This window comes from Pristis pectinata, chromosome 19, assembly GCF_009764475.1.
Source record: "Pristis pectinata isolate sPriPec2 chromosome 19, sPriPec2.1.pri, whole genome shotgun sequence".
Classification (NCBI taxonomy): Eukaryota; Metazoa; Chordata; class Chondrichthyes; order Rhinopristiformes; family Pristidae; genus Pristis; species Pristis pectinata.
The window spans coordinates 14,453,557-14,475,802 of NC_067423.1; the positions used below are offsets into that span (position 1 = coordinate 14,453,557).

A 22,246-nucleotide genomic window follows, 5' to 3' on the forward strand; every position below is an offset into this window, starting at 1 on the left:
ACAATATGAAGGCATATTAACAGAAATAAATTGTTTTATTAGCATTTTTCACCTCAGCATCGCCACGCAACACCGACAATAACCTGTAAACCAGCCCCGAGTCCAGATTTTACCAAAACCTCTCGGTTTCCTACTTCAACGTGAACTTGGCCAAGACATGGGTGCTGGCGCACGGTGCTGGAGAGGTGGAAGACGCCACTTTCAACAGCGAAGAAGAACTTGACTGAGCAGGACACCAAAGACCCCACAGTTAGATCAGATCAATCATGACCCTAAAGTCTTATCTGACAGTTAATAGGATTATTCCTTTTGTACTTGCGTCCTATTTTTTTTAGTGATTTTTGTCCTTGGACACCAAAATGGATTTATTCTCCCACGGATTCTGGTCTCACATCCTTACGCAAGTAAACCAATCTGTCTTTCTCAGATCCAAGGTGGATGATGTCGCATTATACCAAAGTGAATTCGATCTACCCCAAGTTTAATAAGTGTGGCGGTGTAGAGAAGGCAGAAGAGAGTTGGTCCAGGGGGATGAGTTCCAATCCCGCCTTGGCTGGTTAGGAATTTAGATTCGAATAATTCAATAACTTTGGAAGTAGAAACTTTGCAATCTGTAACGGAGACTGTGAAACAGGCAAGGTCATCTACTATCCTGCTCAGATTATATGTGAGTCCAGATCCAATTGTTGATTCTGAGAAGGACTAGTAACCCACATCAGGTTAGGGGCAATTAGTGAAGGTCCATTTCATGATGTAACTTCCAAATCCCATCTACACAACTTTGTTGCCTGGAATTCAAGTTCGAAGAAGCTTCGTTCATACAGAACCTTCGAGCGGTGCCGCACACTCACCATAATGATACTGGGTTTAGAGGGTCAGTTTACAAGGACAATGGCATAAATTGGTTTGTATTCTCCTCGGTATCCAATTTATTGGTACGTCATCAAGCGGGTGCATATTTTTACTCTCAATCATCAGGATTTTCCTGGAAAAGTAAACAGTTTTGATATAAAGAATCTCAAACTGTGTGGGAAGTATTCCACCTTTCTGCAGATTAGTGCCAAGTCATTAATCTCCGGGCAAGGAGGCTGCCTCTGCACCTCTCACCCTTTAAATGCTGCCGGGACATTGGGTCTGCCCACAAGATTTCACCATGAGGAAGCTTTTGCTTTTCTCTGTTCTGCTGGTGGCCGTTTGCGCTCAGGGAGGTTTTGAAGGGTGAGCTTTTGCCTGGTGGCAGAGTAACTTTCAAGCGGGTTCCTTGAAATTGGTTTACTCGGATCAGACTAAACTGAGGCAGATCTTTATGTGGAACTGTAGAGATCCTAGATCCCACGCCCAGCTGTAGAGATCTTAGATCCACACACTCGCCTCGGCTGGCGCAGAATGTAGGAGGGAGCACAACAGTTGGACTGTGCGACCCTCAGCTCAGGAGTGGGTGGGCGAGAGGGGGAGCTCATGCAGGGCTCCTACCGTTACAAGGTACAAATGTTGGAAGACAATCAAGTGGTGGAAGCAGGTAGCCTGACAACATTTAGGGAATATATAGACGAGTGCTTAAAATACCATGGCACAGAAGGCTACGGGCCGAGTCCTGGGAAATAGGATTAGAATAGATAGGTACTTGATGGGCAGCACGGGCGAGGTGGGCCGAAGGGACTGTTTCCGTGCTGTTTGACTCTGTGGCAATCGCGTGTGAATGTGATGCCGCCCTTGCCCAAATAGCCAAAACCACCGCCAAGATCGACACAAGAAGCAGCGGGCGGCCCAGCTGAGACCATTGCAGTGATCGGAGAGCCAGAGGGAGACAACTGCTCTTCTGTGATGTCTGTCATTGTCTGTGGCGACCTAAATGACCATCGGTTAGAACAAAGGTGTTTGCACCAGTGGTTCTCACTGTAAGTGTAATCACATTGACCAAGGATCGACATCAGAAGAAGGGTCTCGACCCGAAACAGATGCTGCCTGATCCGCTGAGTTCCTCCGGCTTCTTGTTTGTTGCTCCAGATTCCAGCATCAGCAGTGTCCTGTGTCCCCAAGGATCCCATTTGTCTTCAGCAGATTATCTGAGTGTGGAGGCGCTGAAATTAAAAACACGGCGAGATTCATTGGTCCGCAATAACAAATTTCATCCAGCGAGGTAGAAGTATCTCAAGGTGATTCGCAAAGCGAAACAAAAAAAAAGTGACGTTGGCACAGCTACATAAATTGGGCAAGGAGGAGAGGCGTGAAAGGAAGGCTTGGGATTGGAGGGGGACGATTCCTGAGTTTAAAACCTTCACGTCTGAGGATACGACCGACCATGACAGGGAAATTACATTTTGATGTGTTTAAGAGGCCGGAAGTAGAGAGATATTTCGAGAGGTGTAGTTTTAGGATGGATGAAATTACACAGATGGCGAGGGCGAGACTATGTATGTTTTGGTAAAATGTCAGTCTCCCATTCTTAATCACCTATAAAAGGCCCAACAGTGAAATATTGTCGTTAACGCGTGGTGTGTTTGCAGGGATCAGGTACTCCGGATCACACTCAGAGATGAAGAACAAGCCAGCCTGGTGATGTCCATGGAGGAACAGGAACATCTCCAGGTAAGGGCGTGGACAAGGTCGTGTCGTCTTCAGCTCCAGATGGAGCCGCAGGTCTCTGGGAACCCCGCGTCCCCTTGTACAACGAATGACAGCCCACCGTTGCACTACTTTCCTGCTCAACTGTCCTGTTCCTTTACAGCGCTGTTCCAGGCAGGGTGGTCCTGGTTTTGCAACCCGGACCGATCTCATTGGGTGAATCCCCTTTCCATAAAACAAAATCGCTTTGCCTCTGAGACATGTGACGAGAGGGGTAACGGACGGTAACTGATTGGCAGCATGTTACACTCACGGCCTTATGCTTCGTCCCGTTGTGATTCGCTCTGCCGAAGCAGCAGGACTCGTAGGATATTCAGCAGCTGATACCTGGGAGCTGGTCCATACACCCCGCAGTGTGGTTACAAATGGTCCACAGGAGACCTTCTTATGGGGACACTAAAATCTATAGCTGGGCACGGCTGGAAAATGTATTTATAAGGCAAATTACATACTTGTTCTCCCCTCCCTCTAGCTTGACATCTGGCGGAGTCCCCTCAAGACTGACCTCACCATGGATGTCCGTGTTCCTCAGGGTAGCCTCCAAAGCTTCAAGGTGTTCCTGGAGCACAATGGTATCCAGTATTCAACAATGATTGAAGACCTGCAGGTACAGCGCTGAGCCAAAGCCTGCCAGATCGCGGATTTCAAATATACTCAATGGCCTGGGCTAAAGAAGGAACTATAGAACGAATGACCCATGCATGTGTGTGTATCTGTGTGTGTGTGTGTGTGTGTGTGTGTGTGTGTGTGTGTGTGTGTGTGTGTGTATCTGTGTGTGTGTATCTGTGTGTATGTCTATGCGTGTGTCCGTTTGTACCTCTGTGTGTGTGCGTGTATCTGTGTCTGTGTGTGTGTATCTGTGTGCATGTGCGTGTCTGTGTGCGTGTGTGTATCTGTGTGTGTCTGTGTCTGTGTATGTATGTCTATGCGTGTGTGTGTTTCTGTCTGTGTCTGTATCTGTGTGTGTGTCTGTGCGTCTGTGTGTGTGCGTCTGCTTGTATCTGTGTCTGTGTATGTGTGTGTCTGTGTATATGTGTGTATGTGTGTGTGTCTGTGTGTGGGAGAGAGAGTTTGGGTGTGTGTTTCTATGAGCTGGGGGGGTCAGTGATATGTCGGGTAGAACCAGGATTAGACTGGGCTGCGATACCTCAGTGTTGGGTAACGTGAAGCGAAGGCTGGGGAAAGTGAATGACTGACCCGATATTGATCTCCGCCTGTTCTCTTTCGTCATTCAAACTAATATTGAGGGGACGTAAATCCACATTTCACCTTTCAGATAATGATCGACAATGAGAAAGCTGAACTGGAACAGTCAACCCTGATGGAACGCACCTCTTCCTCCTTCAACTACGGCAAATACCACACCCTGGATGAGGTGCGCACACACTCGGCAAATTGGTCCACATTTGTCTGCGAAACAACCGCAACACCCCAGCGGAGGGCGCCGGGGGAGGGCGACACCGGTCGGTCGAGCATTGGCACCAGGCAGTCCTGGTGCGCTTGGTCGCTCTGTGAACTTACAGTAGATGAGAACTCCGGAGTCAAAGAGCTAATGCAGCACGGAAGCAAGCCCTTCGGCCCAACCCCTCCATGCCAACCAAGTTGTCTAACTGAGCTAGTCCCCTTTCCCCGCGTTTGGCCCATATCCCTCTAAACCTTTCCCATCCAGAGAGGATGGAGCAAGAGCATGAACTGACTGGCAAAAGTGTCTGGTGAGGAAGATCCACTCTCCTCCGTGGACGTGGGTACCTGGAGCGAAATTCCCACACCACCGGCTCCTTACCTGTTTGAATTGCCAGCCACTAGTCGGATCGATCACTATGTCCTCCCCCCAAATCATTTAGAAAAAAACCGAGGGTATCTCCACTGACCGTTTGTTTGTTACACTGTACTTGGTCACGTACTGAATGTGTTCCTGTTCCTGAATGGAATGCAACATCACTTCTCCCCAAACTATCAGAGGGTGCGATAGGATGTGACACACCGGCACCGGGGTGCCCAGGACAAGTTTTTCTCCATCACTGTATTTTTTTTTCGCCAGTCTTATTTTCTTTCCTGTTCCTCTTAGGATCCGAAATCGTTCTCTGGTGCACGTTCCTCCTCCCACGCCCATGTCCTGTTGAAATAAAAATTGGCCACACATTAACATATTCTGGCCCAAGTCTTCGCCTTTTCACTAGATCACCCTCCGGCCCATTTTTGATCTCATTCATAGAGAAGACCAACCCAACCACCGCCCGACCGCACCCCTCAGCTGCAGCAGGTATCTAGGAAGGTTAGCAGCCTGTCTCTTCATAAACCTGCTTCAGTTATTGATCATTGTTGGTTTATTATTCTCACGTGCACCGAGATACAGTGAAAAGCTTTGGTTTGTGTGCCATCCAGGCAGTTCGTACCAAACATACATACATCGAGGTAGTAGAGAGAAAATCAGAGTGCAGAACAGTGTTGCAGTTACAGAGAAAGTGCAGTGCAGGTGGACAAATAAAGTGCAAGGGCCACGACGAGGTAGATTGTGAGATCAAGAGTTCATCTTTTAACGTATGGGAGGGCCATTCAGGGTCCTGACCCGAAACGTTGACCGCCTGCTTTTCTCCACGGATGCTGCCTGGTCTGCCCAGTTCCTCCAGCATCATAGTGTTTTTCACCTAGACTCCAACATCTGCAGTCCTTTGTCTCTGCGTTCAAGAGTCTGATAGCAGTGGGATAGCAGCTGTCCTTGAGCCTAGTGGTACGTGCTTTAAAGTACCTTCTGCCCGACGGGAGAGGGGAGAGAGAGTGGCCGGGATGGGAGGGGACGTGATTGTGTTGGCTGCTTTCCCGAGGCAGTGGGAGGTGTAGACAAGTCAGGGAGGCTGATTTTTGTGATGGACTGGACCCTGTTCACAACTCTCAGATTTCTTGCAGTCTTGGGCGGAGCAGTTGCCACACCAAGCTGTGATGCATCCAGATAGGATCCTTTCAGCGCCTAAATGTTAAGACCCATCGCCCAATTCCGGCCTCCATTTGCTCATTCCAATCCTGGATATTCATCCTTGTGTCCGGCTGTTCAGACCCCTCCCAATTTATCTCGTCTGCTCAGTTGCCCTCCCCAAACCGGATGCCTCCATGGGTCACCTGGATCCAAGAAGTAAAGTGTATTTCCCTTTGTGGGTAAGTTTTAATTTGTCTCTCATCTTCGCTCCAGATTTATAGCTGGATGGACAGTATGGTCTTTGAGTTTCCCGAGCTGGTGCAGAAGCTGCAGATTGGGACATCGTTCGAAGGCCGGCCGCTCTACGTGCTGAAGGTACGGGGGTGGTCGTGCGGCCCCAGCAAGCTCACCTCATCAAGGTTCAATAGACCCATAGTGTCAATGAGCGCCCAGACCTCCAGCCCAATGATTACCTTGTATCTCGGTGTTCTGGTTTCATAGAACATCACAGCTACCTTCTTGTGACAAAGTCCCTCTAGATTTCCCCGGGAATGTGACAGGCACCGAGGAAATGAAAGTTTTCCTGCGTTTCCATTTTCCCCGTGGAAGTCATCTCACCTCCCGGGAGAGTTTAAATAAACGAATATAAGGTGGGGTCGCCTCGGTTATGGGACCGGCGGGGGTCGTTCACGCTTTCCTCAGCTGCGCCACCCTACCCATTGCCAAGTCCGGAAAGTCCGTTCCCTCCAGCTCGGGACCCTTCTTGTAACCGTCTCTCGTTCACTCGGACAGTTCAGCACCGGGGGGACCCAGCGCCCCGCCATCTGGATCGACAGCGGAATCCACGCCCGTGAGTGGGTGTCTCCTGCCAGCGCCATCTGGATGGCGAAGAAGGTAACGGGTGACTCGGTGGGTGTGGGAGGTGGTCGGGGCAGAATTTGCCTCAGCACCAACGATGGGGAAACAGGGGCAGCAGAGTTGACCTCAGCACCACCTGGCTCCGAGTCGGGTGACAGGAGCAAAATTGGCCTCAGTACCTTAGTGGCAACTGATTGACCCTTTTGGTTGAGTCCCCTGGAGTCCGAAGCCCGGATTGCCGCTGTGTGTGGGACGCTGAGAGAGATGGAAACAGTACACCTCCCAAAACAACTGATTGTTGGGGAATCGCGTCGGGAAACCTACTGTCTGAAAATGTTAAACTGTTGGGAATTAGAGCGATTTTCATTTAGAATGTTCAACATTTCCCTGCACTTTGTTGCACCCCATCCCCCCCCCCCCCCCCCCCCCCCGTCCCACTTGGTCTGCGTGGCCTTTCTCACCCACAATGTCTGAAAATGAAACGGAACTGCAAATACTGGAAATAGCAAAACAGAAAATGCTGAGATACTCAGCTGGTCAGGCAGCATCTGTAAAGAGAGGAGCAGATTTAACGCTTCAGAGGGAAAACGTTTGCTGACCTGTTTTTATCTCTCTGTCTGTGCCTTGTTCAACCCCTGTTTCTTCACCCATGGAGCTATACAACACTGAAACAGCCCTTCAGCCCAACTCCTCCATGCCAACCAAGATACCTTCCTGAGCTAGTCCCTTTTGCCTGCACTTGGCCCATGTCCCTCTAGACATTTCTTATCCATGCACCTGCCTAAATGTCTTTTAAATGTTGTAGTTGTACCCACCTCTACCACTTCCTCCGGCAGCTCATTCCATAAACATACCACCCTCTGTGCCAAAATGTTTCCCCTCACGTCCTTTTTAAATCTTTCCCCTCTCACTTTAAACCCACACTCCCTAGTTTTGGACACCCCTGCTCTGCAGAAAAGTCTGGCCTTATCTATGCCCCTTGTGATTTTATAAACCTCTAACAGGTCACTCCTCAGCCTCCAGCATGCCAGGGAAAAATGTCTGAGTCTATCCCATCTCTCCTTATAACTCTAGCCCTCTAGTCCCAGTAACATCTTTGGAAACCATGTTGGAATCTTTCCAGTTTAATGACACACTCGCCTCTCTTGCTCACTACATCTCTCTGTGTGGCTCATTTCTTCTCCACCTCCTTGTCCTGCTCTTCCATTCACTGACCTTCTGTGTTCCTTACTCCATTTGTGCCTTGTTCATTCTCACTCACTGTTTTGCCCTTGACCGTGTTTCATTCACTCAACCTCTCTACCTGTTTCCCTCACTTTGCCTGTGTCCCTCCTCTCTGCCGTTTTTCTCTTAGTTCCCCACTAAGACTCCTATGAGTGGTTACACACGATGGAGCTCCTCAGGGGTTTAATTGCGTCATGGTACAGACCCATACGCACCAGGAATGTGTCACCTTCCATCCTGGGGCAATGGGTCTGCTAGTGTTAGTCCAACAGGAACTGAGCAGGGAGCAAACACTACATGTTCTCTCTTTCTCCGGCAGATCACCAGTGACTATGGCCAGGAGCCCTTCATCACATCATTGCTGCAGAAGATGGACATCTACATGGAGATCGTGGTGAACCCTGATGGTTATGTCTACACACACACCAAGGTCAGTACCAGAGCCTTCCTTGCTTGATGTGATGAACCCTTGGAGCAGGCAGTGTGGTCATCCACACAGACATTGACCCCCCCACCACCCCACCCCACTCCTTTGGCCCCTTATTGTGAACACGCTGAGCCCACAGGTCAGGGGTTCAGTAAATACAAACCACTGGTCATTTATCACAAAACTGTTGGTGGGACCGTCAAATTTTAACCCAACCGCAGAAAATGAGCAGACAGTAAATGCCACAAATTCTCTCATTCATTACACATCATCGGTGAATATGGCCAGGAGACCTTCAACTTGTGAACATTATCTGCTGTCTTTACATTTCCAGAGCAACTGCTCTTGCTGTTGTAAAATGATTTGGAATGTTCGGAGACTGTAGAAGTTTTGTAAAAGCGTGTCTCTTTCTTTTATCTCTGCCCAGGTGGTTTCATAAACTTTAATTATCTTGAAGTTTTGTTTGGTTGTCATCAAGATGGCCTATTGACAATGCTGTAATGTAGGACCCAGCGCTCTGACCTCGCCAGGATGTGGTGAGATTTGTTACAAAAACAGAAAATGCTGGAAACACTCAGTAGGTCAGGCCACACCTGTGGAAGGAGAAATGGAGTGAACAGTTTAGGTCAAAGAACCCCCCTCCCCCTCCAATCCATCCCACTCACTCATTCTGGGGTCTTCCACATGAAACATTAATTCCGCTTCTACCTCCACAGGCTGCCTGACCTGAATGTCCCCAGTGTTTTCTGTTTTTGTTTCAGATTTCCAGCATCCGCAGTTTATTGATTTTCTGAGACTTGTTCTCTGAACTGAGGAGAATTCTGTAATACTTGAGGAAGAAACAAGCTGCTGGAGGAAGTCAGTGGATCAGGCAGCATCTGTGGAGGGAAATGGACAGTTGGTGTTTCATGTCAAGACCTTCATATGGACTAGAGTTTGCTCCAGATTCCAGCATCTGCAGTCTCTTGTGTCTCTGTAGTACTCGAGCTTTGCCTAGGCTACTTTAGATCCAGTATTGTGTAGAGAAAGGGTTAATTGATGACCTGGTGACTAAGGGGCATTATAGGGTACAGTGACCACAATATGATAAGAATATCATATACAAATTGAAAGTGACTTAGTTCCATGGAAACTAAGGTCTTAAACTGATAGAAAGCAAACTACTAGGGCATGAAGTGTGAATTGGCTCTGGTAGATTATGAAACTACATTAAAAGGCATGACAGTGAACCAGCAAGGATTACTCTTTAAAGATTTAATACATAGTTTACATGTAATACATACTGCTTTAAGACAAAAAAAAAATCCACAGGAAAATTTTTGATAAACAAGAGAAAGATAGCATTAGATCAAAGGAAAAGATTTGTAACATCGTCAAAAAAAAGTAGGCTAGAGAATCGGGAAAATGAATATTAGAGCATTCTTTTGGTTTCAGAGGACAAATGTTACAGCATCCTTGTGAGGTCAGAACACAAATATTATGGTTTCCCGATGAGGTCGGAGAATGAGTATTAGCATCCTTGTGAGCTCAGAATAGATATTCCAGCATCCTTGTCTGTCTGCTGCTGGGATTCATATTGTGTGTCCTTCCTCCAGAACCGAATGTGGCGCAAGACCAGGTCCAGAGTCCCTGGAAGGAGTTGTGTTGGGGTTGATGCCAACAGGAATTTCAATGCTGGCTTTGGAGGTCTGTAAGGTGACTTCTTTCTTCCCTGGCTCCACACCAGCCTTCCCTCCCTTATTCCCCAAGCAGATGTCCCCATACGTGACCTTAAGGGTGTGCTTTAGGTTGAAACTGTGCTTTTCCAGTTGTGTTCTGAGGAAAACTTGAAGTGCCCTAAAATAAAATATATTACTGTCAAGGCTAGACTTGAGATCAGTAGGCAGTATCATCTACAAAGCTATTGGATCGCTGTGGCCATCACTGTTGTGCCTAATCCTGCCTTAATCCAACATTGGTGCATAGGGAGCTGTGGTTCGAGATGTGGTTGTGAAAACCCGTCTGATATACTAATGGACCTCACATAGAGAGACTGGTGGTATGGGTGGATAGGTGGCAGAAGAAATTTAGTGCTGAGATATGTGAGGTGTTATATTTTAATAGGAAGATTAAACAGAGGCAAAATAAGACAGAGCGAACAGTTTGAATAGAGATACAGAATCATAAAAAGTTTGGATTATATGTGCATAGTTCATTGAAAGTGACAGTGCAGGTTGTGAAATTGGTTTTTAAAATATGTAAAATCCTAGCCTTTAAAAATAGAGGCACAGAGTCCAATAGAAAAAAAATCATGATGAACCTTTAGAAAACACTGGTTTGGTTCAGTTCTGGGTGCAACACTTTAGGAAAGATGTGAAGTGTTTGGAGACAGTGCAGAAAGGACTTACCAAAATGATTCTAAGGATAAGGGACTTTAGTTGTTCACTGGAGAAGCTCTTTTGATCTTCCTAGAACATAGGAGGTTGTGAGATTTGATAGAAACCACGAACTGTATGAACATAATAGATAGAGATTAACTGTTCCCGTTGACAGCAGGACCAAGAACTAGGGGACATAGAATAAAGGTGATTGGTGAAGAACCAACAGCGAAATGTTTTTTTTACACACAGTTGTGGTTGGGGTCTGGCACACACAAGGCAGCAGTGGAGGCAGATTCAATTGTAGTGTTCAAATGTTCAAAAGGGAGCTGAATCTTAAATTAAGTAACATGCAGGGCTATGAGAAGAGAACAAAGGAAGGAATGTGACTAGCTGAATTGTTCTTATATAGAGCTGGTGGAGATTCAACAGTCTCAATAGGCTCTTTCCCTGGTGTAACCATTCTGTGATTCTGTAATGCAAAGGAAATCTTACCTAATCTGACTCTGAATTGATTTAGCAAGGCAAGGCCAGTTAGGGATGGGTGATAAATAGATTGGCCCACATCCCATGAAAATGCAGTAGAGTTCAAATGGTGGATCACACTGCGTGCAGCTGAATAGCCGGACAATAAGTTGTAGGCTCACACAACAAGTGGGTGGTGGACACTGTCACCCCTGATGGCACCTTCAGGAGAGGAGGATATATGAAAGACTGAGAACAATGCACTTGAGTATTTGTGTAAGGATTCATTGTGTCTGTGGTTCTGGTGACAGGTCCTGGAACCAGTAACAATCCATGCAGGGAAACATACCATGGACCCTACGCCAACTCTGAATCTGAGGTTGCAGCCATTGTGAACTTTGTGCAGAACCACAGAAACATAAAGAGCTTCATCACCATTCACAGTTACTCACAGCTCCTCATGTTCCCCTTTGGGTACAAGTGTGTGCATCCTGCTGATTACCAGGAACTGGTAGGTCAAACCTTACAAATATCCTGAATTCTTTATTCCCCACCCCCACCTTTCTTTCTCACCAAATCGTGATTTTTATCTTTCCCTCGCCTCCTTTCTCCAGTCAGGCATTGTCTTCCACAGCATTGGGGAGAGGTTTGGTTCACTTCAACTGAGAACCTTCAGTTAATGCCTCTGAGTGTGCAATGAAACATTACAGTACTGTCCTACCTGTATTTCCAGCAGGTGGCACGATGCAAACAGTAAAATGGACCCTGTCCAACATTTCCCTTCTCAATCCAGAGGTACAGAAACCGTTAATGTCTCCAATTCAATGCTGGTTAGAGCTAGTCATCTCGACTTTGACCAAGAATTGATTCAAGACCCGGCTGACTGACCTGTTTGGATGTTGCTCCCTACTGCCTTTGCCCACTGAGTGTTTGTGAAGGTTGGGGGTGGAATGTCCAATAATTTAGTGCATTTCCAGAACACCTTTTTCAAAGGTGAATGTTGTGAAGAGTCACTACTTCACAGATTAATGAAATATTATGAAGTAAATTGTTTATTAATAACAGACCATGAAACTAAGTTTCACTATGACTCATTTGGGAGCACCCTTGCCTCTAAGTTAGAAGAACCGGAAGTTTTTAGGCCTATTCTAGAGGCTTAAGCAGAGTCCATATCCTGCAGTAGTGGACTATCAGAGATGTCATCCCTTGGCTGAGGTGCTGAATCAAGGGCCTGTCAGGTAAACTTGAAAGATCCTGCGGTGCATTTTTGAAGGAAAGCAGGGAGTTCTGTCCCTTGGCCAACATTTACCTTTCAATTGACACCAGTAAAACTTTGGATAGGCATCTGATTTAGTTGTGTGGGATTGAAGAGTGCAAACATTGGCAACTGTCTCTGCCAACAAGATCCCAGAGCTTATAGAAAGTGACTCTTCAGCAGAAAAGCAGCATTTCCCAACCTTTTCCTCAATACAATCCCATCTAAACAGTGGCAATTCTCTGCACCCCAAATATGAGGCAGTCAACTTGTCGATTTATCTGCTTATGGTACTGTAAATAAATGGATTAATTTAAACTTTATGTTGAATAGACAAATAGTGTTATGTTGATGGTAAATCAATTACACTGCAAAGTGAAAGTCCAACGAATATTGCATGATCAAATATTTTTGGGGCCCCCTTCTTCTCCCCACTGTCCCATATTTGGTTACAATCCCAAATTTGAAAAGCTCTACAATTAAATTTCCAGCTGCTGTATAAAGACCAGCTGCTACTGTCAAATTAAGCATGTGGCTTGAAATGAACAGCTTCCCTTCAGGGTAACAAGATCTCAAAGTGATTCAAATATAAGGTTAACTTTTATGTAGTTTGAAGCATGACAGAATTAATGGCAATGGGATGATGGACACCACAGAGGTGGTGTGGCTCTGGTTCAGAGGGGAGTGTGGGGAGGTGGGCAAGGCTGGAGAAAGGAAGCCCAAGGGAACATTGGAAATGAGGATGGAGCAATATTCTGCTTTTCACTATTTTATTAATTTGTTGTTTTCTATTTTCCTAACAGTAAGTATTTATTCACAACATTCCCTCAAGATGCATCTCACAATAGATAGATTATATATCAATCAATGGGAGAATTAGATCCCATGATATAATGTTATACATGGATGAGGGGAGGAATTTCATGTGTGGAAAGAGCCATTTGAAGGGGCTTCATGGCTTTTCTTCATTATGTTCTCACATTTTGTGAATGTACTAGCAGTAAGGTGTTGTTCTGTTGCTGACCCTGTTTATTCTTTGCTCCAGGAAGGACTTGCCCTTTCTGCTGTCAGGTCTTTAAGATCACTGTATGGAACACAATACAAGACTGGAACCATCTGTGATGCAATCTGTAAGTAGAGTAATCCAGTAGCGTTACAGTCCAGTGTATAGTAGTGTCAGGAGGGAGAGAATGGCTGTGACTCTCCCTGATGGCTGTTGACTGTAGTTCTGAGTGTGGTAGAAACCCACACAGCCAACTATTGTTTACAACAATAACCTCCATTTATGTAGCGTCCTCAATGTAGCAAAAATATCATCTAATTTCACAGGAGCTTTACCAGGCAAAAGACTAATTGATCCCAAGCCATGTGGAAAGATATTAGGGTACACGATGAAAGGCTTGTGGATCATCTTAGAAGATCAGAGGGAGAAGAGAGGCAAGGAGGGTTTTGGAGCAAATTACAGAGCTTATGGTCTTGGCAGCTCAAAGCATGACCGCCAGTAGTGGAGGTACAGCATGGAGATTACAGAGCTGGCAGAGGAAAGGCCATGGAGGGATTCAACGCCAACATGAAAACATTAATATTATAGCATTCCCTGATCAGCCCACTGTACTGATAGGACTGATTTCAGCTTGTGGAATGGGACTAGACAGGCCTGGGGAAGTGAAGGCTGAGGGGTCCAGTGTAGAATAAGTATCTGGTGATTTCCACTACCAAATTGAGGGCAGAACCATGTTTAATACCAGAGCCCTTGTGTCTATTTGACTCAGAGACTCACCTCAGACAGGAAGATGAGATACCTGGATGAGATCATGGGTGAGGGTTGATGCACATGTAACTGTGGTCCCATCAGGAATCAGCTCAGGAGAGATGGAAGAAGATTAACATTATAGGCATCAGCTGAGGCTCAGTTGGTAACCTCTATTAGGACCACTCCAGGGATTTTGGGGAATAAGCTAAGTTGATGCTCCCAGCTGTATGAAGAACTGAATTCTTAGAGCTGTTGTTCTTAAGGTGAGGCATTAAAGTTTCCATTTATTCCCGTGAAAGATCCCATGACAAGGGAGTTCTCCCACTCTGTCCAATGCTTGACATTCAACTAACATCATTAAGACAGATTACTTGGTCATTATTATGTTGATGTTTGTGGGAACTTGCTGCCCTTCCTACTTTACAACAATGTTTATGCTTCAAAAAGTATGTCATTGGACTGTAAAGTACCTTGGATCATCCTAGGACACTAAACAAATGCAAGCTCTTTCTTTGATTTGTAAACCTAGATATTAAAACACTCAAAGCCTGAAAGGTTTCTCGTTCTCTCTCTTCCTTTTCAGATCAGGCTAGTGGAGGTAGCATTGACTGGACTTACAACCAGGGCATCAAATATTCCTTTGCCTTTGAACTCCGTGACACTGGTCGCTATGGTTTCATGCTGCCATCCCAAGAAATAATTCCAACTGCCCAGGAGACCTGGAGAGCGATGTTGACAATCATGGAATATGTTGGCAAACGCTCTTGACTTCTGAACCAACTGGCACCAAAGCACACAGGGTGAAGCAGAGTTCAGATTAGGGCTGAACTTGGCCCATGATGGTGACTTATTCCTTCTACCAAATAATCTGTGCTGAGTCTTCTGAGTTGCTTCTGGTTTACATGTTTTTCTGTCATAGAATGTAGAAGATCCATTTCAATAAAACAAAGATCAAAAAGGGATAAACTTGCTGATACCTGGAGTTTAGTGTGTTTTGACTGAGATGTGGATTTTATTTATAGGACAGAGGCAAAGAGACCTAGAACTGTCAATTTTCACACTTTTGCCTGGCATTGTTGACATGTGGTTGGACGAATGGCAAAGGAGCAAGACCAGAAAGACTGAGATCATAAAAGCTCACCCTGAGCAACCAACAACTCCCACTGCACACCCACATCATCAGAATTAGTGATCTCCCCCCATCACTAGTAATCCAAACCCCAATCTCAGGTAACTTCTCTCAACTTCTTATACTCAGAAAGTCTCACTGCACAACATAACAATGAAAAACATTCAAAGTGCCACTCCAAATGCTTGCTACAGAACCCAATCCAATACTTGCGTGCTATACTGAGGGAGTGTCAGCAGTTGGATGAGACATTAAACTGAAGTCGAGTTTGCCCTCTCAGTTCAATGTAGAACCCAATGGGACTATTCAGAGCGGGATGTTCTATTGTTGTCCTGACCAATATCTATTCACAACAAAATTCCACAATACGTTAAATATTTTCTAATGCTGCAGTATTGATTACATTTGAAAAGTACTTTGATGAGTTCAAAGCTCTTTAGGAAGTTCTGATGTTGTGAAGGCCCTGCCCTTTCTCTGTCAAGATATACAGTCACTGTTGTTTCATGAGGAAGCAATTTTCACACAGAAAAGTCCTGCAGAAACACTGAAATAAATGTTCAGCAAATCTGTTGTGGGATTGATAAGACATTGGAGAATTCTACTGCTCTTCAAGTAATGCCAAAGGATTTTTTACATTCAGTCAAATAGATGGACTGTGTCTGACAATGCAGCAGTCCCTCAGTGCTCTTATGTACTAGTTTAGGATTATATCCATGAAATGGAACCTTAACCTACAATTGTCTAATACAAAACCAAGGATGTCACAAGGAGGTCATTTGGCCCATCGAATCTTTGCCAACTCACAGTCATCCCATCAATCCTATTCCCCCACTTATTTCCTTGTAACCTGTACATACCATCAACTCTACCTTCATTCTCCTCCCACCTGCCCAGACTAAAGGTAGTTTACAATAGCCAAATAACCTACCAATCAAAAAGCACCCAGTTTAACAAAATCCTTTAGGACAGAACATTGCTATTTTCCTATTTATAAATCCAGACCCACAGGAGCCCTTTGAAACACCTCAGTCTAAAAACAATTAGGGCACTTAATGATGGTCTTGGCCTTAAAGGATCAAAGAATACCTGTGAGGCAGGAGGCGGGACACCCTAATTACAGGGCTAAGGTTTCCTTTTTAAAAGAGATATCCCATGTGAGTTGTTTTTTATTAAATCGCTTCCTTGTTCCTCTCCTCTTGCTTTCCCAGCAGTCACTGCTATTCAGGTGAGAGAAGCACCCACCAATGGCACTGAGTCATTCTCACCACACTTAGTTAAGTAGATCACGTTTTACATAAAGCAATGCAATGTATTAGGATGAGGGAGTCAAGGCCATTCAACCCCTCAGGCCAGTTCTTCTATTCATTAGGTTACAGCTATTCTAAACCAAACCCAATTGACTTGCTTTTGATGCCATTCCCTATTAAAAATCAATTGGATCACAAATAACAAATGCCCACTGCCTTTGGGGAAAGAGAGCTTTAGGTTTCCTTCCACAACTCATCTTGCACCACATCAACCACTTTCAATAGAACAAACAAATGCAAGGAATCTGTATTTATCCTTCGACTTCCACATCCTCCAGGCATCCCGAAATGCTTTGCAAACAATAAACTATTTGACAAATGCAGTCACTGCTCTAGTGCAGGAAAATGCACAAATGATCACTTATCCTTTTTGTGGTGCTGCGAGCTGAAGGAGTACACCTTGAGGAGTACTCTACAGTTCTTCAGTTCATATCATGTCATCTTGTACCTGCACCTGGCATTTGTTCCTTTAGTTGCCTGGTTAGAACATAGCTTCATTCTCACAGCTGTCTCAACAGTGAGTGTGTAATTTAATGGTGAGCTCTTTAACACAACAGTGACAGTACAGCACACCCTCAGTAAACTGCCGCACTACCGATTGACCGAAAAGTTGCAAACAATTTTCCATCTCTTTTTTCCTGCCCACATCCTCAACCTTTCTCCCAGATTTCTGCCTCGCTGCAGAGATATCAGATGGCATTCAGTTCATTGGCATGCCTCAGTGGGATGGGAGTGTGACAAGGGGGATTGAAATAAAATGCACCATAAACAAATATGGTTTGGGAAATAGAGATCTTTCGCTCCACCCCATCTTATGTTAGAATATTAGATGTTTATTTCTCTGTATATTTCTTTATTTAATCAGTTTATTTCCGTCCCTTCTTTTTGGGTCTTCCAGGCCAGAGGAAGCCTCGATAGGCAAGACAGGAGGGCACGTTGTGAGAGATGTAATACAGGTTGAACATCGCTGCAGGGCTCAGAATATCCACTTCCACCTGGGCTTTGGGAGTTTTCTCCTTCTTCTTCTTCTTCTTTTTCTTCCCACCTCCACCCCTCTTGCCGCCCTTCTTCTTGGCACCTGTACTCTGTGCCTTGGGCTTGCCAACTTTGGTGGGCTGCAACAAAAAGCAGGCAACTTGGTTTATTCCACCAAATGGCCGCTCATGATGGAAGGTCCCCTAATGACAAATATCCCTTCTACCCACCACCACCACCAGCCCAACAGACACTTGGAGCTGATGGAAATCTGTTAACCTTCTCAGCTGTTGCCCCAACCATGCCTTACAGCCAAGGCACTGCCAGCATAAAGTGGCATCGTCTCTGTGGATTCTCTCTGCTGGGGATTTGGGAATAAAGAGGTGGAGGGTCAAGACTGTTAGTAAATGAGTATCACTTGACTATCTTTGGTCAACGAATGAGGAGGACATATGTTCAAAGTTATTCTTTGCCTCAGTGAGGGCACAGGACTTGGTGATATAATGGGCAGGGTATGGATGGTCAAGATTTTCGTTAATTAAAAGTATAAATGCCCTTTAAGAAGAGAAGCTTATTCAATACTGTACCATTGTAAGAGTGTTTGAATCACACAGTGAGTATCTTCCTAGTCCTGATCGAGGGCAACCATCTCCTGGAGAGAAACAGCAATTGGACAGTCACCATCAATGCAGCCAATACTGAGTAAATTTATCTCTGTCACTGAAACACCTTCCATAACGTTACCCAACCTCCATTTCCAGTTCAGCCCATCTGCCTCTGTAACCTTCCTTCTGGTCCATGCCGCTCTCAGACCTCCTTATTCCAGTGCTCCCATTGGCAGCAGCTTACTTTCAACCGCAAACATACAAATACCTGTGACCAAACCCGGTTCCACACACCAAGTTCCCACTGCCCCTCATGGACCTGTATTGAACACTTACCCAACCCCCCGCCTCAAATTTGTCATGCTTGTATTTCTATCCCTTCATATTGCCTCACCTTTCACCTCTGCAACCTGCTCCACACTTCCCCTTCCAGTGACTTGGTCATCAGTGAAACTTCCATCAGTTCCCTGTGTCCCTCTCTGGAATTCCTCCTCTGTTCAACCTTTCAGAACTGCCCCCACAAACACATTCATAACCACTTCTTTGAATTCTGTTCATTTTCCTAGAATCACCTTCTTTGACTCACAGACTTTTTTTCCACCCAAAGTGCATGGAATGTTTCTTTTCTAATCTTCTACATTATCTTGATTTCTGCAGACGATCTGTGAAGGAAGTTGGAACCCAGCAAGGTGAATGGAGTTGGATTCATACCAATCGTGAGCAGACGGAGAGGCAGCTTCAAAGGCTCGATGGTCTCTGCCTGCTTCTATATTCCCAATACAAGTATGTGAGGAGGTCACTCGGCCCCTCAAGGTTGGGCCCTCATTCAATTTGAACAGGGCTGACTGCCACCTCAGCTCACTTCAGTTCCATCTCGGAACTGAAAAAAATTCCCAGCTGATCCAAGCTAACAGGGAACCTGCGGCAGGACCGTCAGTGTCCGGGAGACACAGGTGGATGAGATACACAAGGCACAGAATCCTAAAACCAAAGCAAAATACTGCAGCAGCAGAAAATCTGAAATAAACAATGACAGAGGTGCAGGGAAACATTGGGCAACATCCTCTAAGACAGAAACAATTCAGGTGAGTGACCTTTCCAAGTTTTGCAAGGTAGTCTTGTAAGGCAGAACTGCACCCAGTTCTGGTCACCCTATTATGGAAAGGGTGTCATTAAACTGGAAAGGGTGAGAAAGGATTTACAAGAATGTTACGGGGACTGGAAGGTTTGAGTTATAGGGAGAGATTGGTTGGGACGTTTTATCCTGGAGCATAGAAGGCTGAGGGGAAATGTTCTAGAGGTTTATAAAATCATGAGGGGATGGATAAGGTGAATAGCCAGACTTTGCCCCAGGGTTGGGGAGTCTAAAACTGGAGCGCATAGGTTTAAAGTGAGAGGGGAAAGATTTAAAGGGGGCCTGAGGGGAAACCTTTTCACACAGAGGGTGGTCAATATATGGAACCAGCCGCAAGAGGAAGTGGTAGAGGCAGGTACGATTATGACATTTAAAAGATGTTTGGACAGGTACATGGATCAGAAAGGTTTCCAGGGATATGGGCTAAACACAGGCATTTGGGACTAGCTCAGTTAGGCAAATTGGTCGGCACGGACGAGTTGGGCCGAAGGGCCTGTGTTCCGTGCTGTATGGCTCTGTGACTCTAGTTAGGGCACCTCGGGACCCTCCCACCCCTCCTCTCAGCCGACCTCCCGTTAAATGCATCTCTCTGAAACATCAACGGCTCTTTGCGTTGTGAGTCCCACAGTCTCAACGCTCTCGGCAAAGATCTTTCACCCGTAATCCCCAGCAGATCCACTAAAACCCAATTGAGTCCCGCTCCGCGTGTGGAAACAGCACCAACTCTACCTATATGTCAACTGTAACCTCGTCCTCCCTCGCCCGGTTACCACTGCCCAATCGTCTGAATTAGGTGTGTTTTAAAGTCACTCTGCGTCGCTCGGCTCTGACTGCCCAGGAGAACAACGGGCTGAGCACAAAGCACTGGACGTCCCGTGTAGGTGCCCAGGGAAAGTGTCCAGTCACTGGGAGCCCAGTGCACTGAGTATCCCCGCCCGGGCAGAAAGCTCAGCAGCACACTGCCCACATCGCCCCACAGAAACCTGCCCGTCCCAGAGCCCGGGATCCGGGGACTGCCCCTCTCTCCCTCCTGAGGGATTTTCTGGGCACTTACGTGTCGCCCCGTTCGTCTGCAGTCCGAGTCAGAGCCGGAGCCGGCACGGTCCAAACCTGCGCTCCGGGCTCAGGCGGAAAACTACTGTTTACTACGCGTCTCCATAGAAACGAAAGACGGCACGAAATCTCCCGGGTAATTTACTGAGAGCATCCCGGGGAGGGCAGCCCAGGGCTAAGGCCCCCGTGTGGGCAAATCTGCACCGAGAATGGGGAATAAATAACCCCGGTGTCAGCAACATCTGCAGGATAAATATCTGGAAGTAAATACCCCGAGTGGCAGCACTTGGGCGAAAAATACCCCTCCTGAGTAGTTGGAGGACTAATATCCTTTGCACAGCAGGTATACGTGCCCTCAGTGTACAGATGGTAAGTCATGTTGCAGCTGTATAAAACGTTGGGTCAGGCCACACTTGGAGTACTGTGTGCAGTTCTGGTCACCACAGTACAGGAAGGATGTGGACGCTTTGAAGGGGGTGCAGAAGAGATTCGCCAGCATGTTGCCTGGATTAGAGAGTACCAGCTAGAAGGAGACAAACTTGGATAGTTTTGTTGAAGGCCGAGGGTTGAGGGCCGAGGGCCGAGGTATAAGATCATGAGAGGCATAGATGGGGAGATAAAGTGGAACTTTTATATATGTTTAAGGTGAGGGGGGGAAAGTTTACTGGAGGTGTGAGAGGCAGGTTTTTGTTGCACACAGAGTAGTTGGTGCCTGGAATGTGATGCTGGAGGAGACAGTGGAAACCAATACAATACCAACATTTAAGAGGCATTTAGACAGGCGCCTGATCAGTGGATGGAGGGATATAGACCATGTGCAGGTGAGATTAGTTTAAATTAGCATCATAGTCAGCACAGAGGTTGTGGGATGAAGGGCCTATTCTTGCACTGTACTGTTCTATGTATGTTCTAGAATAGCATCTGGATGTACACAGAAAACCTCATATTGAGAATGGACACAACAGAGACACAAAAACTGAGAGAAAGGGATGGTTTCCTTACAGGAGATAGGGTGGGAGGAGGTGTGGTCGAGGTAGCTGTGGTTTGTAGTAGATATTGGCAGATAGTTTGTCTCCTGAGATGGAGACAGAGAGATCCAGAAAAGGAAGTGAAGTGTCAGAGATGGTCTGGGTGAATTGAGGACAGGGTGGAAGCTGGTAGCAAAGATAATAAAATTCCCAAGTTCCGCATGGGTGCAGGGAGCAGCACCGATGCAGTCATTGACATAGCAGAGAAAGAGTTGGGGAGGGATGCCAGAGTAGGTTTGGAACAAGGAAAGTTCCACGTAACTAATGAAAAGATAGGCATAGCTGGGGCCCATATGTGTGCCTATGGCTACATCTTTGATTTGTAGAGAGTGGGAGGAATTGAAAGAGAAGTTGTTGAGGGTAAGAACAAGTTCTGCCAGGTGGACGAGAGTGCAAGTGGAACAGAACTGTATAGGTTTTTGTTCCAGAAAGAAGCGGAGGGGACTGAGACCTTCCTAATGGGGGATGGAGGTGAACAGAGACTGGACATCCAAAGTAGAGATGGTTGAGACCAAGAAATTGGAAGTTGTCAAAACGGTGGATGGCACAGAAAGTGTCCCGGATGTAGGTGGGAAGGGGCCGGACAAGGGGAGACAGGATAGAGAAGTTCAGTGGGTTAAGAGCAGGCAGAAACAATGGGTCTACCAGGGAAGTCCTGGTTGTGGAGCTCAGGTAAGAGATAGAAGCTGGCAGTGCAAGGATGGGGCACTGTTACGTCGGAGATTAGATGACTGATGAGCAAGGGAGTGAAAAGTTACTGTGGGGAGATAGGAGTGGGGAGTTGAGGTGACAATCAGATGAGCCACTCTTTGATTCAAATGACTGAGCAGATGAGGGTCCAATAGGCCTACTCCTGTTCCTAGTTTGTATGTTTATTTAATCAGAAACATTAATTTGGTTTTGCTCTATGCTACTTTTCCTGCTGAGTATTTCTATCATGTTTCTAAATTAAACAAATATATTTTCCCTCCTCCTAACTCAATCACAATCGTTCCAAATTTTCAACTTAAGTTTCCATCTCATTGACTTTAGTCTGTTTAATTCATTAAATTGGCCAGTTGAGAACTCTGAACGGTACACTCACCACCTCCCAGCAACCAGCCTGTCCAGGGTTGGGTTCCAGAACAATAGGCCGG

At 46.0% G+C, this 22,246-nt stretch overlaps 2 protein-coding genes across 2 annotated transcripts; one reads left to right on the forward strand and one right to left on the reverse strand.

Annotated features, from left to right (window-relative positions):
* The first annotated feature begins 1,153 nt into the window (after positions 1-1,153).
* LOC127580547 (carboxypeptidase A1-like) lies at positions 1,154-16,121 on the forward strand. The gene is made up of 12 exons (XM_052034134.1): positions 1,154-1,218; positions 2,508-2,589; positions 3,098-3,232; positions 3,902-4,000; positions 5,813-5,914; positions 6,332-6,433; positions 7,941-8,051; positions 9,644-9,734; positions 11,182-11,381; positions 13,171-13,255; positions 14,462-14,628; positions 16,008-16,121. Exons 1-12 carry the CDS (start codon positions 1,154-1,156, stop codon positions 16,119-16,121), a joined length of 1,353 nt encoding a protein of 450 aa, XP_051890094.1.
* Positions 16,122-16,843: 722 nt separating this feature from the next.
* LOC127580375 (small lysine-rich protein 1) lies at positions 16,844-20,165 on the reverse strand. The gene is made up of 3 exons (XM_052033741.1): positions 20,084-20,165; positions 17,877-17,941; positions 16,844-17,429 (listed from the first exon to the last, which is right to left on the reverse strand). The coding sequence occupies exons 2-3, from the start codon at positions 17,877-17,879 to the stop codon at positions 17,181-17,183; spliced, it is 252 nt and encodes an 83-aa protein (XP_051889701.1). The 5' UTR covers positions 17,880-17,941; positions 20,084-20,165; the 3' UTR covers positions 16,844-17,180.
* Between the last annotated feature and the right edge of the window lie 2,081 nt (positions 20,166-22,246).